Source organism: Bos grunniens, chromosome 4, assembly GCF_055505025.1.
Source record: "Bos grunniens cultivar Pamir isolate PY7600 chromosome 4, Bosgru_T2T1.0, whole genome shotgun sequence".
NCBI lineage: Eukaryota > Metazoa > Chordata > Mammalia > Artiodactyla > Bovidae > Bos > Bos grunniens.
In genome coordinates this window covers 59,775,585-59,791,313 of record NC_141168.1, presented here as the reverse complement: position 1 = coordinate 59,791,313, position 15,729 = coordinate 59,775,585, and the positions used below count along the sequence as shown (strand labels likewise).

The 15,729-nt window shown below is 42.7% G+C and overlaps 1 protein-coding gene across 7 annotated transcripts in view; it reads left to right on the top strand.

Moving 5' to 3' along the window:
• Window positions 1–15,729, top strand: part of ELMO1 (engulfment and cell motility 1) — a 585,897-nt gene that overhangs the window by 537,700 nt on the left and 32,468 nt on the right. For all 7 annotated transcript variants that reach the window (XM_086398481.1, XM_086398483.1, XM_086398480.1 and 4 more), the window contains 2 exons: window positions 7,228–7,391; window positions 15,146–15,258. In XM_086398481.1, the coding sequence (XP_086254607.1) occupies window positions 7,228–7,391; window positions 15,146–15,258 (277 nt within the window). The remainder of the gene's footprint in view (window positions 1–7,227; window positions 7,392–15,145; window positions 15,259–15,729) is intronic.

Genomic DNA, 15,729 nt, shown 5'->3' with positions numbered 1-15,729 from the left:
CACATGTTGTAATTAAGAAGTTTTAAGTTCACTGATTTGCTCGTGCCTCTGCAACACCATTGTGGGTTTTTCAGAAAATGATTAAAGGTTTCCCAAAGAGGATGGGGTTAAAGATGGTGGTTGTGAGTATCCTGATTTAAATTGCACACATAGAGCACTAACAGAGACTTCACATCATTAATTCTAGTTCTTGTAGAAGGTATGTTGCAAAGGAATAGAAGGCCGTTTGCCCCCTCTGACTATTTTGCCCCTTCTTAAGGAAACAATGACATCTGTCGCTCAGGTCATTGCTGTTGGACATAGAACAATGGCCAGTGCCAAGCAAAACTGTGAGGTAGGCAAAACCAATATTTGGCTGCTGTTTTATCCTGTATACCTACCACTTGCTTCCCTTTTCCTGGGGCCAGTGCCATCCAGACCTCTTCACCCTTATCAACCTACTCTTAAGAAAAGGGCTATATTTTCTTCAAACTGAAGTGTAAATGATTGTTGGGGATTTAAAGGATTGTTCCACTTATGGATGCTTACGTCTAGCAGGGATCAAAGTCTTAAGCAGGAGAAATGGAATTCTAACAGTGGATTTTAAGTGCAGAGCATAAGTAGAAGCTGAAGAGTTTCCCATACTTGCATAAGGGATTATCATCATTTCCATGCAAAGGTACAACCATGAGCATATAAATGAAGATGATTTTAACTTATTTGTTTTCAAAATAGCTTTATTGTTCCTACCCAGTGACCTTTTCCTATTTTTTCTCCAATCTGGGCAACGTCAGCCTCTTAAATTGGTATACCTGCATACTTCATTGCTTATGTTCATTGAGATCTTCGGTTGAAAGTAACAAGAATCCCATTCAAACCATTTCCAGAAAAAAAGGCTTATGTAATCAAACCAGCAAATACCAGGGTTGAACTGACTTTGTGGTTGGAGAAGATGATGGCACCCCACTGCAGTACTCTTGCCTGGAAAATCCCATGGACAGAGGAGCCTGCTGGGCTGCAGTCCATGGGGTCTCGAAGAGTTGGACATGACTGAGCGACTTCCCTTTCACTTTTCACTTTCATGCAAGGAAGAGGGAAATGGCAACCCACTCCAGTGTTCTTGCCTGGAGAATCCCAGGGATGGGGGAGCCTGGTGGGCTGCTGTCTATGGGGTTACACAGAGTCGGACATGACTGGAGCAACTTAGCAGCAGCAGCAACAGCATAGCTTCATCATTGGGTTTCCCCAGTGGCTCAGTGGTGAAGAATCTGCCTGGAATTCAGGAGATGCAGGTTCGATCCCTGGGTCAGGAGGATCCCCTGGAGGAGGACATGGCAACCCACTCCAGTATTCTTGCCTGGAGAATCCCATGGACAGAGGAGACTGGCAGGCTACAGTCCAAAGGGTCACAAAGGGTCGGACACAACTGAAGCGACTTAGTACATGCACATGGCATCACCATTATTAACACATTCTTTGTCTCTCTCCTTCTCTCTCTCTCTCTCTCCACCCCCGCACACACACGTGCACGTGCTTCTAACTTTCTTGTGTCTGATTCTACTGGCATCGGGCTCATTATCTTCCACTCTGCCATATGTTAAGGGACATTCTCACAGTTCTCAATTTGAGGCGAAAAGAGCACACTTCAATTCTGCCTCAAGTCGAGTCAGAAAAGTCTGGGAAGGATGCTGATTGGTCAGTTCATGCTACATACCCTCTTACTAGCGTTATCATTGTGTCTAGTCACACGTAGTCTAGTGACTGTCATCTCTGGCAGCTCCTTAAGAAACTCATGAAATAAGAGAATCTCCTGGCCCTCTGAGCCTGTTTTCTCATCTATAAAATGAGGAAAGTGGAGAGAGCTGTTAAGACTCCCCCAGCATTAACCTAATTCTATTTTAAAACCTCTTCATTTTTGGTGTTCTAGTGGCTATATCTTTGTCTCTCTTACATGTCCTACCTCCCGCTAGAAGGTCAAATAACATTAGGAGATGACAATTACAACCTTGGCTCAACTCTGAGTTTCTCTAAATGAGGAAAGGGACAGCTCCTGCAGTGCCCCTCACATGAAACTACAAAGTGTTATAATTCAGCCTTGACCATATTTAGCCACCATTTATACTGCAAGATATGAGATGGTCACAATTTCAAAATTTTTGAAGCATCCCAAATTTAGCATTTTGCCTGAGTAAAAAAAGAAGCAGATCAGGTGGAAGGTCAACTGGAAATTTTCCTCTCTTCCGTTACACTGGGGGCATGAAACAATGTTTATGTAACTGGTTCCAATTCAGACATAGCCCAGGTTTCAAGCAGTTAAGATGTGGTAGTTTCCATATTATTTACCTGTTTCAACATCACTGAATATGCATACTTCATTCTAAATTCATGTGACATTCTCTTCTTTGAAATACCTTCCCATCTGCCAACAATGTTTATCCATCCATCTGCTCTGTCACATCCACATTTCAGCTGTCATAATCTTTGCTCATCCTGGTTCTCTTATTAGAGCCTTAGTTCACACAAGGCAAAGAGCATGCCTTCAGTTCAGTTCAATTCAGTCACTCATGTCCAACTCTGCAAGCCCATGAACTGCAGCACACCAGGCCCCCCTGTCCATCACCAACTCCTGGAGTTTACTCAAACTCATGCCTATTGAGTCAGTGATCCCATCCAACCATCTCATCCTCTGTCATCCCCTTCTCTGCCTGCCCTCAATCTTTCCCAGCATCAGCGTCTTTTCAAATGAGTCAGCTCTTGGCATGAGGTGGCCAAAGCACTGGAGTTTCAGCTTCAGTATCAGTCCTTCCAATGAACACCCAGGACTGATCTCCTTTAGGATGGACTGGTTAGATCTCCTTGCAGTCCAAGGGACTCTCAAGAGTCTTCTCCAAAACCACAGTTCAAAAGCATCAATTCTTCGGCACTCAGCTTTCTTTATAGTCCAACTGTCACGTTCATACATGACTACTGGAAAAACCATAGCCTTGACCAGACGGATCTTTGTTGGTAAAGTAATGTCTCTGCTTTTTAATATGCTGTCTAGGTTGGTCATAACTTTCCTTCCAAAGAGTAAGCATCTTTTAATTTCACGGCTGCAGTCACCATCTGCAGTGACTTTGGAGCCCAAAAAAATAAAGTCAACCACTGTTTCCATCTGTTTTCCACGAGCACTCAGCAATGTTTGTTATGTTGATTTCACAAATAATGCTTCTCGAGCAAATTTTTAAGCTGTGGTACATATACCCAATGGAGTATTACTCAGCCATTAAAAAGAATACATTTGAGTCAGTTCTAATGAGGTGGTTGAAACTGGAGCTCATTATACAGAGTGAAGTAAGCCAGAAAGAAAAACACCAATACAGTATACTAATGCGTATATATGGAATTTAGAAAGATGATAACGATAACCCTGTATGCAAGACAGCAAAAGAGACACAGATGTATAGAACAGTCTTTTGGACTCTGGGAGAGGGAGTGGGGGGATGATTTGGGAGAATGGCATTGAAACACATATAATATCATATAAGAAATGAATCACCAGTCCAGGTTTGATGCAGGATACAGGAAGCTTGGGGCTGGTGCACTTGGATGACCCAGAGGGATGGTGTGGGGAGGGAGGTGGGAGGAGGATTCAGGATTGGGAACACGTGTACACCTGTGGCGGATTCATGTTGATGTATGGCAAAACCAATACAATATTGTAAAGTAATTAGCCTCTACTTAAAATAAATTTTAAAAAAAGAAAAAAAAAATTAAAATTTTAGTAAAAACACATATTTAAAAAAAAAAAACATGTTTCTTATTAACAGTATGTAGTTGGGTTTTTAGAAAATCCGTTCCCAAATCTCAAAAAAAAAAAGTTTCGATCAATACAGTCTGATTGGGACATTCCTGGTGGTCCATTGGCTAAAATTGCACTCCTAATGCACAGGGGCTAAGTCAGAGATTCCTGATCAAAGAATTAGATTCCACATGCCACAGATAAAAATCCCACATGCCACAACTAAGACCCAGCACAGCCCGATACATAAATAAAAATATTTTTTTAATGTAGTCTGACTTATGGTAACCCTAATAACCAGTGGAATTACACTGCAGAGTAATCCAGCCATCGCCCCAGAAAGTCCCATGAGTCACTGGCCTGGAGGACAGTTGCCTTCATGCCTTTCAGTTCAGTTCAGTTCAGTCGCTCAGTCGTGTCTGACTCTTTGCAACCCCATGAATTGCAGCACGCCAGGCCTCCCTATCCATCACCAACTCCCGGAGTTCACCCAGACTCATGTCCATTGAGTCGGTGATGCCATCCAGCCATCTCATCCTCTGTCGTCCCCTTCTCCTCCTGCCCCCAATCCCTCCCAGCATCAGAATCTTTTCCAATGAGTCAACTCTTCGCATGAGGTGGCCAAAGTACTGGAGTTTCAGCCTTAGTATCATTATTTCCAAAGAAATCCCAGGGCTGATCTCCTTCAGAATGGACTGGTTGGATCTCCTTGCAGTCCAAGGTACTCTCAAGAGTCTTAGATCAGTGTTATCACCAGCAACCTCTTCTTTACAAGGCAAGCATGGCACACAGTCCTCTGAGAACAGTGTTGCCTACTGGATAAAGCAGATCCATAGTGAATGATATAGATCTGTCATCCTTTGCATTTTCTTCTGAAGTTTCTCAAGATTCCTACAATTAGATTTATTTCTTGTGATAAAATACTTCTTGCCTCATAGTTCCTATGAAAATGCAAATAGATTACCTAGTAGTGGGCAGTCTTACTGTGGGCATGGATTCTTAAAGGTTAGAAGGATATAAGGGAAAATAAGGGTTGATAGCACTTGAAAATAGACAGACCTGTTTGTCTCCCGGCCATCTATGACTCATCTTACCCTTGGTTCAGCCGTGTTCAGTTGACTAAAGGAAAATGTGGTTGACATGGGATTCCTGGTTACACAAGGGCAGGGCAAGCAATGTGCATGCAGATGACTAAAGAGTGAGCTATCAGACATCCCTGAGCTGAGGGGACTCATGGGCTTATGGGTTCCCCCAAGGCTTTGGTTTTTCTGAGGGCACATTTTGTTTTGCTACCAAGAAGGATTCATTTTCTTGTTCTGCCTCTCAATGTCTGTGGACCCCAGCAGATCACTGGACAGGTCCTTATTTGTAATAGGACAGCTGTGCTAGAGACATCCACTTGGAGAAAGCACCCTGTACCATCAGAGAAGGGCAATGCCGTTAAACAGAGCTCAGCTGGTGCAACAAGCTGTCCAGTGTGTGGAGGACATTTCATCTGCCTAATATTACTTGAGGTGGTGAGATTTTTCGCCATCACCTGGCCATCATTTGGGTTTGAAAGTTCTGGTTGCCACGGTCTTTTCCATCCTATAAAACTGTTACTTCTGTTCAATAACATTTCATGAAATATTGACATTTTGGTGGGACTAGCCAGTGAGTGGGATTCCCTGGTGGCTCAGGTGGTAAAGAATCTGCCTGCAGCACAGGAGACCTGGGTTTGATCCCTGGGTCAGGAAGAAGCCCTGGAGGAGGGCATGACACCCCACTCTAGCATTCCTGCCTGAAGAATCCCATAGATAGAGGAGTCTGGCGGGCTACATTCCATAGGGTTGCAAAGAGTCAGACACGACGAGCAGTTAATACTTGTTTTTTTTTTTTTTTTTTTCCCATCAGTGAGCAATTACTATCTACCGTGCTTGAATTGTTGAATGAATAACTGTTTAGAAGCCATAGGAGCATACTGAGATCACAGTCATAATGATGGGCTAGGTGGTACCCCGGGGCTGTTCAACACTCAGTGTGTGTTCTGTTCACCATACAGGTATCTTAGATCTCAACTAGATATGTGTGACCTTAGAGAAGTTCTCAATCCTTCTCAGTAACCATTTTCTTACATATTTTTTAAATGTTGTACTTTATATTATAGTTGATTTACAGTGTTGTGTTAGTTTCAGCTGTACAGAAAAGTGATTAAAGTGATTAACTATACATATTCATATATCTATTCTTTTTCAGATTCTTTTCCCAATATTGAGTCCATTTTCTTATCTTTAAAGTACTAGTAAAAACATATAGTTTACTGTATTGAAAAGAGGATTAAATGAGTTGATGAACAGCAAAGTGCCTGACACCGAACCTAGCACATAATTGAGGTGCACTGGTGATCTACTCTTATTTTTAAGTTGCAGATGACCCCAGAATGTTGCTATGAAGACAGTAAAATACAGCATTTACAGTCAGCCCTAAGTTCAAATCTCAGCTCAACCACCTACCCATCATCTATAGAATTTTGGACTAAAGTTTTCAAAGCTTCAGTTTCTGCATATAGGAATAATGATGATACCCACGTCCTGAACTAGAGTAGATTAAAATAAAGAATACATATGAAGTACCTTTCATAGTATCTGGCTCATAGTAGGTATGTTATCAAGGGTAACAATTGTTGTTAGCATCTATAATGGAGGATTTGAAAAAAAGAAGCTGCAAGGTTACAGTCTCTTGGATGCCTCTGTGTGTTTTCTGGTCTTTTCCTGCTCTAGATATTTGGATGAAGATGAATCCACATTAATAGAGGCAATGGTTAATTGCCTTTGTGGTCTGGACCTGTCCCGAAGCAGCCAATTACCATATTCTTCTTTTTCCTTGAGGCTTCCAATGGGATGTGTCAGCTCTAATTCAGTAGACCTCTTTTTTTAGTGCCTGGCTCAGAGAGGCAATACCACATGCACATTTCTGGCTATATCATCTGTATGAACACTCAGACCTTAACTACATGGCAAAAGCAACCCAGGAGGGACGGGTGTAGGTATTATTTCACATTCACTTGAACCAGTGCCAACCAAACTTCCACAGTTAATTGTGTCTCAGAGAGTTTCTCCTGGAAAAAAATAATGATTATGCAGACTTCTAGCTGTTGCTTAGACTCCTTTTTCTCTTGAGTTGCATTGTCTACAGTCATATAATATATCAAGCAAATGAATAGGTATATACCCTCCCACCCTAAGTCTCCCTCTCCCTTCCCAATTCAAAGTTAGTCAATCCACCTTTTCCTTGCAATTCCAGTAGTACAGGAGGAAATGAAAGCTGTATATCATAGCAGTTGACTCTTTGGAAAAGCACACTCCAAGTTGGGGCCAAAAGTGCAAACGAAGGGAACCGGGGGCTAGGGAACCATAATCTGTGGAAGATTTTTCTGAATGGGTAAGGTCAATCCCCAGGAAAATTATGGTTTTCCTTCAATCTCACAGGTAATGCAGGTGGTGAAGGAACAGGTTATGAGAGCTCTTACAACCAAGCCTAGCTCCCTGGACCAGTTCAAGAGCAAACTGCAGAACCTGAGCTACACAGAAATCCTGAAAATCCGCCAGTCTGAGAGGATGAACCAGGAAGATTTCCAGTCTCGCCCGATTTTGTAAGTTACCTCTGACCCCTGCCTTCTCAACAGCTCTGACGCACCGTTTCTAGAGTGAAAGCCTATCACCCAGCTGGGCTGTGTTGCATGGAAAGCCAATGAAAGATCTCTACTCAGTTCCTGAAGTCTCAGCAACTCCTTGAGAAAGGCTGGGCAGGGGTAGGCTATGGGGAGGTGGAGACAGGAGGTGCTGGCAGAAGAATCTAAACCAAGAAGTGACCCCGTTACTGATGAGTCCTCTAAGGATTTGCAGCTGAAAAGACTGGCAACTTTTCTAATACTTGGGACAATCTTTTTTGTTTTGTCCATAAAGCTATATTCTATGTAGGCACTCTTGAGTGGCAAGATGTTCTGCTCCAGCCAGAATGAGACTTCGCGATAATTAAAACAAGAGGACCATTGAAGTGTCATGGGTGGGAGGGAGCGTGAGCTTGACAGGAAAGACCCACTGTCTCCCTGCCCCATTGGCTCTGCTTCGCATCAGAACGTCTCATATGGCTATCAGCAGAACATCTCTTGTAGCTATCAACCCAGAGGCCTGAGGTGAAGAATCAGGGGGCTCGTTTTCACAGGGCTTTGCATCAGGGGCACTTGCAATGGTTGTGTAATTTCATCTCCATCTTTATGATGTTCTAAACCTTGAACATGCACACTGTTTTAGACTGTTGTTTCCTTTATCTTTTGTTAGTATTGAGCTGTTTATCTTCCTGTGTCCTTTTCTTAGAACTAGGTCAATTTTGTTACCTTATACTTCATAGGAAAGAAAATAGGAAACAGAACGGGAAGTAAGGAAGGTGTTTGACATTTACTCTCATTCTTCCCTCGAAAGACTGAATGTGGCTTCTTCTGAAACCATCTTACATCCTTGGTGTCATGAAGCACCTCTTCAACATCTCTCTCTCTCTGATTCCTTTTCTTTATCCCTGCTTTCTGTTTCTTGCTCCAATATATCTGATATGTTCAGTGCTTGGCGATTTGCAAAGCACCTCCTCATGTTCCTTATGCTATGATCATGTCCTCACACCTGTGTGAGGAAGGCAAGTCTTATTTCTACTTGAGGACCAGAATATAGTCTAGAGAGGAAAGGAACTTGTTGGCAAGTGTAGGATCCAGGACTTGAACTCCAGCCCACAGATCCCTTAGCTAATATTCATTTCCCCTACCAGAGCTGCTTTGCCAAGTGCAAGGCTAAGATGAAGTTTTTAAAAGTGCACAGAAAAAAAAAATAGCCAAGCTATAGCATCTACTGTGTTTGTTTTCAAGCCTTAAGAAGCATCATTAGAAGCTGCAGAGCGGAACTGTGGGCTTTTGTGGGGATGAGGTTAGGCAGCAGGGGAGGGGAAATGCTTCCTCAGGGCCTTTGGTGGCTTATTCGTGCTTAGTCGCTCAGTTGCATGTGACAGTTTGGACCCCATGAACTGTACACTGCTAGGCTCCTCTGTCCATGGAGTTTCCCAAGCAAGAATACTGGAGCAGGTTGTCATTTGCAGTAGGTTTCCATTTCCTCCTCCAGGGGATCTTCCTGACCCAGGGATCAAACCCGCATCTCCTACATCTCCTGCATTGGCAGGCGGGTTCTTTAAACCTGAGCTACCTGGGAAGCCCCTTTGGAAGCTCACATCTATGTAAAACCTAACCCATATCCACAGCAAGCAGCAGGCAGCACTTGTAAGAGGCAGAGCTGGGGTTTTGCTTTGGTCATCATCTATTAATAGAAGAAGATAACAGCCCCTGAATACCAAGTAGAAAGAGCTTTGAATAAACAGCTGACTCCTCAGAGATGCTGTTTATTTCTTTTTTTTTTAATTAAAAGAGTCTGTTATTGAAACATAGTTGACTTGCAATGTCATGTTAGTTTCAGGTGTACAGCAAAGTAATAGATAGATAGATACATTTCACATTCTTTTCCCTTATAGGTTATTACAAAATATTGAATATATTTCCCTATGCTATACAGTGGGTCCTTGCCAATTATCTGTTTTATGCGTAGCAGTGTGTATATGTTAATCCCAAACTACTAATTTATCCCCTTCATCTGCTTTGGTAACCACAAGTGACCATGTCTATGTCTGTGGGTCTATTTCTTTTGGGGGTATAAGTTCATTTATAGCATTCATTTTTTTTTAGATCCCACACATAAGTGATATTAAATGGTATTTGTCTTCCTCTGTTTGACTTAGTTCACTTAGCATGATAATCTCTAGGCCCATCCATGTTGCTGAAAGTGGCATTATTTTATTCTTTTTTATGACTTAGTAGTTTATTCTTTTTTATGACTTAGTAGTATTCCATCGTATCTATGCACCACATCTTCTTTATTCATTTCTCTGTCAATGGACATTTACATTGTTTCCATGTCTTGGATATTGTAAATAGTGTTGCTATGAACATAGAGGTGCATATGTTTTTTTGAATTATAGTTTTCTCCACACATATACTTAGGAGTGGGGCTGCAGGATTCTATGGTAGTTCTATTTTTAGTTTTTAAGGAACCTCCATACTGTTCTCCCGGAGAAGGCAATGGCAACCCACTCTAGTACTCTTGCCTGGAAAATCCCATGGACGGAGGAGCCTGGTAGGCTGCAGTCCATGGGGTCACTGAGGGTCAGGCACGACAGAGCGATTTCACTTTCACTTTTCACTTTCATGCATTGGAGAAGGAAATGGCAACCCACTCCAGTGTTCTTGCCTGGAGAATCCCAGGGACCGGGGAGCCTGGTGAGCTGCCGTCTATGGGGTCGCACAGAGTCGGTCATGACTGAAGCAATGCAGCAGCAGCAGCAGCATACTGTTCTCCATAGTGACTGTATCAATTTATAGTCCTACCAACAGAGTAGGAGGATTCCTTTTTCTCTACACCCTCTCCAGCATTGATTGTTTGTAGATTTTCATTGATGGCCATTCTGATTGGTGAGAGGTGATTCCTGATGCAGTTTCTCTCTTGCAAGGAGGGACAGAGGCCCTTTGCCCCATCCTGGGACCTACAGTACTGCAATGTTGGATTTCATGTTTGTTTCAGCAGATGTGTGAACACAAGAAGATTTTATTATGCTTTTGACAACAATTCTTAAAGCCTAAAAAGAGTCTTAAGGGACCACTTCAGTTAAGTCCAAAAGGCCAAGTGATTCTAAATTAATGTTTGACCATGACTTTGTTCCAAATAAGACTGTTAAGTGCTTGTCAAGTACAAATATTTTGCTCCTGCTTTGACTTCATATCTTTACTTCTCAAGGCTCTGCTATGACGTTCTGAAGTTTCATTTCCCTTGCTTTCCAGTAATTATAAGAAACTCTTATCTTTATTTTTATTATTATATACCTTTATGCTTATTGTATAGAGAGAAGCTATGAAAATACAAAAGAAATCTCCTGTATGTATATACATTGGCATCATCACTTGGGCATGGGACTAAAAAGCACCATGGTCCACCAGAGCTCTGGTAAAGTCATAAAAACTTGTCAGAGCTATTTCATGGGGGAGGCCATGAACCAACCTTATCCCTATCCTGGCCCCTGAAGTAGGCAGGAGGCTACCAGCCTCCAGCTGCTTCTCCAGTGATGCTCTGTCTGTTAGAATGATCTGCTAGACAGGAACTCATTGTAGTTGGATGAAGTCTAAATGCTGCCACAGTGGCTCATGGGATAAACCCACAACAAAGAAAATGCAGAGAACCATGTATGATTGTATTCATTCATTCATTCACTTAACAAGTATGTATTGAGTAACTCCTTCCTGCAAGGTCCCGAGGTGCTGGGACAGGCAGAGAAACAGAGACACTTGGTTGTCCCTGTGCCAGGCTTCAAAGCTGAGATTAGCAGGGATTATCAGGGACTGTGCTTAGTGCCAGGTGAGAGGAAGCGCAGGCGGGTAGATTGTCACAAAAGCACATAGGAGACACATCTAACCCAAGCTTGGGGCTTAGGAATTCATATTTTAGAACTGAAAAGCAACTTTAAGGTCATCCAGTTCAAGCTTTTCATTTTGCAGATTGGGCAGTGGCTGGGCTGGATGGTTGATCTCTGGTGCAGAACACCGCTGACCATCCCCTTCCCCTCACCTGGCTGCTGCACACAGCATGGAAGCAAATCTCAGAGCCACGACGATCCCTCAAGGCGTGCATCTCATTTTTATAAAATGTTTATATTTCCTGAGCAGAAAAATGCAAGCTCTGGGTGAACAAATATTTTGGAAGACTGTGTATTCAGTGGGTTGAAGAAGCTCTGTTTTCTTTCTTAGCTCTTGACTAATTATTTCAGAAGAAGGTATTTGTTACTTTCTACCTTGTGTGACTTTACAGGGCAGATAAGTTCATCCGCACAATTGACCTGAGTGGCACCGCACTCCAGTACTCTTGCCTGGAAAATCCCATGGACAGAGGAGCCTGGTGGGCTGCAGTCCATGGGGTTGCCAAGAGTTGGACACGACTGAGCAACTTCACTTTCCTTTTTCACTTTCACGCATTGGAGAAGGAAATGGCAACCCACTCCAGTGTTCTTGCCTAGAGAATCCCAGGGACGGCGGAGCCTGGTGGGCTGCCGTCTATGGGGTCGCACAGAGTCGGACACGACTGAAGTGACTTAGCAGCAGCAGTAGCAATGGATATAAAAAGCTTAATAAGTCCCCAAATAGATCATTTGCCATGATGTTGGGGGAGGGGGAGGGGAGCTGCAGGGACAGACACCATGGAAGCAGAGTAGCAAAATGTGGAAAGCGCAGACCCAGGAGCTAACAGACCCGGGATCAGATTCCCAGGCCATCGCTTGCAAATGTGGCTCCTCAGTCAAGTTCTATCACCCATTCTAAACCTGTTTTTCTCATTTCTAAAAACAGTTAATAAAATGTCTACACTGTTGAGTTGTTCAGAGGACTCAGTGAAGTAATACATGAAAAGCCCTTAGTATATGCCCTGCACTTAACAAACACTCTGAGAATTAGTCACTCTTATTATGAGTTGATAACCAGAATTTAACAAGTTGTCTCACTATCAATATAGAAATGGTAAAACTGACACTGTGAATATATTCGTTTATACCTCATCTTATCTCGGAGTGTACAGTACAGGTAGGTGAGGAAGAAAAAGGAAAAGCAGATAGAGCCAGGACTTCCTGTCCTGCAAATCTACATCCTTGTTAAAGACTGGTCACAAGCTTCGCTCATGGCTTTCATAGCCAATGCCAGTGTTCAATGCAGCCTCTGTTCTAGATGAACACAGGTCCAGAAAGGAGGCTCACCAGTCTAGTGGTGCTGTCTGTCCTCTGCATATGTCACCGGCCTCATTGGGCTTAGACTTGGAATTCTCTTCCGGAAACAGTGCTAGACTTTGAACTGCTCTTCATACACTCATTTATTCTACCTCCATTAATCTTCCTCCTTTTATTTATTTACAAAGCTTTTAGCTAGAAATAGAGGAATATTTATCAAAGCAGAGCTAGTGAACCCATGACCTTGACCTCATTAACCCCAAGCTGAGAATGTCAAAGCCCAATTTCAGCCCATGTTTATTACCAGGATTCCCCCAGAGGTCATATCTCATTCACAGAAACACCATGTAGGGATTACATATGTTTTCCTAATATGAGTGAAGTCTGCAGCTACTGAGCCCATTTGCGGGAAAGAAGAGGACATCACTTACAAAAAAGAAAAAAGCTATTCCATTTCCCTCATTGCCTAAACATGTTTTGGGGTCCTTGGGGTTCATAACAAGAAAAGGTAACCTTTGTAGCAGCAGATCCGCTTATTCTGACAGTCCATCCCCAGAGATGGTTCATAACGGAAGGTGCTATGATGATAACATCTGCCTCTTACACTAAAAATCATAAATCATCAAGTTCTTTCAGTTATTCCTCCTTCTGGTCCTCATCTCTGCATCCTCATCTCCATTTTAATAGTTAACTCTAGCCTAGGAAAACTATTCTTTAAAGGTGCATCTCTAACCTAAGAATTGATGAAATTCCCAGTTTCTCTCTCCCATGATTTCTCCACCTCATTACCCCGACTTGAAGCCAGAAGCAGTGATTTACTGTCATGTGTGACTACCTTGGCTATCTTCCACCTTCTTGTCCATTCAGAGCAGGGTTCATCAAAACTGCAATTCTGAGTCCATTCTACAAAAACTGAATGCTGATAATAGGTAATGTTAGTGATCTGAATGCCTGAGATGAGACCCTGTGAGACCCACACCAGAAGAGAAAATGCACAGAGAGCAGATGCACCAAGCTGTACCATTGGGGTGAATATCCACATTCAGCTTTAAAACTGGTCAGATGGAACAGTATCAAATGCCCTGGTATTTGAGGCCATTTAAGTCCAAATATGTATCAACAGCTTACTAGCATACCTGGTTAGATGGCCAGATCCTTTCATATCGCTTTTTATTCTTTATTTTTTTCTCAGGAGTGAATAGAAGCAGTTTGCACAAGAAACACTTGATTGTGTACTCCTATTCAGGGCTTCACTTCTGTAAGCTATTTCTCCATCTGTGAGATGGGACTGATGATATTAATACCTGTTCCCACAAGTCGGGGGTTCTTTGGTGGGGAGGAGAGAAGGGTGTTAAATGAGCTACATTTGCCTAGTACACTGCCTGGCTCATAGCACACACTGACTGAATGTGTAGGGCCTTTCATACCTGGGAACAGAATACCACGTGAAGATAGATTGCTTACGATCCAGAGTAGCCCAGAGTTAAGGCTGAAGCTTACGAAAAATGTGAGCCTTGACTACATATGGGCACAAGAAATGTTTGTCCTGAGGAAAGGCGAGAATATTATCTAAGCAAATCCAGAAACGCTTGGCATTCCTGCCCAGCGCTTACAGCTCACTTATACTCACACTATCCCCTTTGGAAGGAAACATTCTTGTTCCCATTTTACGAATGAGGAGAGACTTAGAGGAGCTACATGAAATGCCAATTATGAGCAGAGCCTAGATGGAAATCCTAGTCTTTTGAGTTTGGGTCACTGCTTTCAACACTGCTCTGAGGGCTAGACTCTAGGTCTCTCTATACATCTTCAACTAGAAAAACTCTAGCTTTAATATACTCAAATATGAGGGTGCTACCTAAAATTTCACAAGATAAAAAAATCTCTGCTCTTGAGAAAAGAAAAAGGGTTCACAACCCACTGTACTCATCTTTACAGCATAGTACATCTAAACCTAAATTACATTGTATTAGCCTGAAACAAGATGCAAATCCTTAATTTATGCCCTCATTATCCCCATCTCTATGGGCTAAAATCTCGGACGATATGTTATTCCGCTTTGTAAGTGGTCCTTTGCTTCACCCAACACTGTGTTTGCTGTACAATAGTCACCACATGGTTGTCCATCACTCCTGTTTGGTCAGATCACACATGTAGTCTAGGAGTTTATCTATCTGCTGTACGGAGTAGAATATGACCAGTAATTCATTGTCTCAGAAGAACTAAGTGAATTTTTGCATAAATTTGTATCTGTGACTTTATAAAACAAGAGACAAAATGTCTCTGGAGACATCAGTGTAGAAAAACGTCACTGAAGTGATTGGGGCTCTTGTGGGTATTCTGTAAAAGTCAGAGAATCTATACAGTTACTACAGCAGACAACCCTGTTTACTGATGCTTAATAAATGATTCTCTAAAGCACCAACCTAGGAGGTCTGGGGATGTTCAGGAAAAGATGGAGCTTTTACGCACCTGCCCTCTCTGCCATGGTGCCCTTTCAGACAAGTGCTTTTCTCAAGGTGGGTTGTGGAATATGTGTTTATCCTTTCACAGGGAACTAAAGGAGAAGATCCAGCCAGAAATCTTGGAGCTGATCAAACAACAACGCCTGAACCGCCTCGTAGAAGGGACCTGCTTTAGGAAACTCAACTGCCGGCGGAGGCAAGGTATTCTTTCCAGACCTAGCAAGGAAGAACAGTGGCCTGCTCCCTAAGGAATCACATGGGTATGGGTGTTCGTTTAAGGGTCGGCTAAGCAGCATTGTACTCAGAATAAGAATAGCTCTAACTTATTCCAGGTAAGTTTTAATTTCCTATGTAGACCCAGGAAGAATCAAAATCTAAAATCAGCAGAAGACCCGTGGAACTGAAGAGTCACCTGAACCATTTCATGCCTCATGTCTGCCAGAAGTGGTCCCACAACAGCTAACATTACTGAGTGTTTACCATGTGCCAGGCTCTCACTTGACCCATGTTAATGCATGTCATCTTCCCAGTAACCTTAGGAAGTAGCTACTGTGATTACACCCAGTTTACAGATAGATAAACTAAGGCAGTGAGGGAAACTAAAGCAGTGGGGTACAAAGTAACTTGCCCAGTCACAGAGAGTAGGGATTTAAACTCCAGCATCTCTCTGGC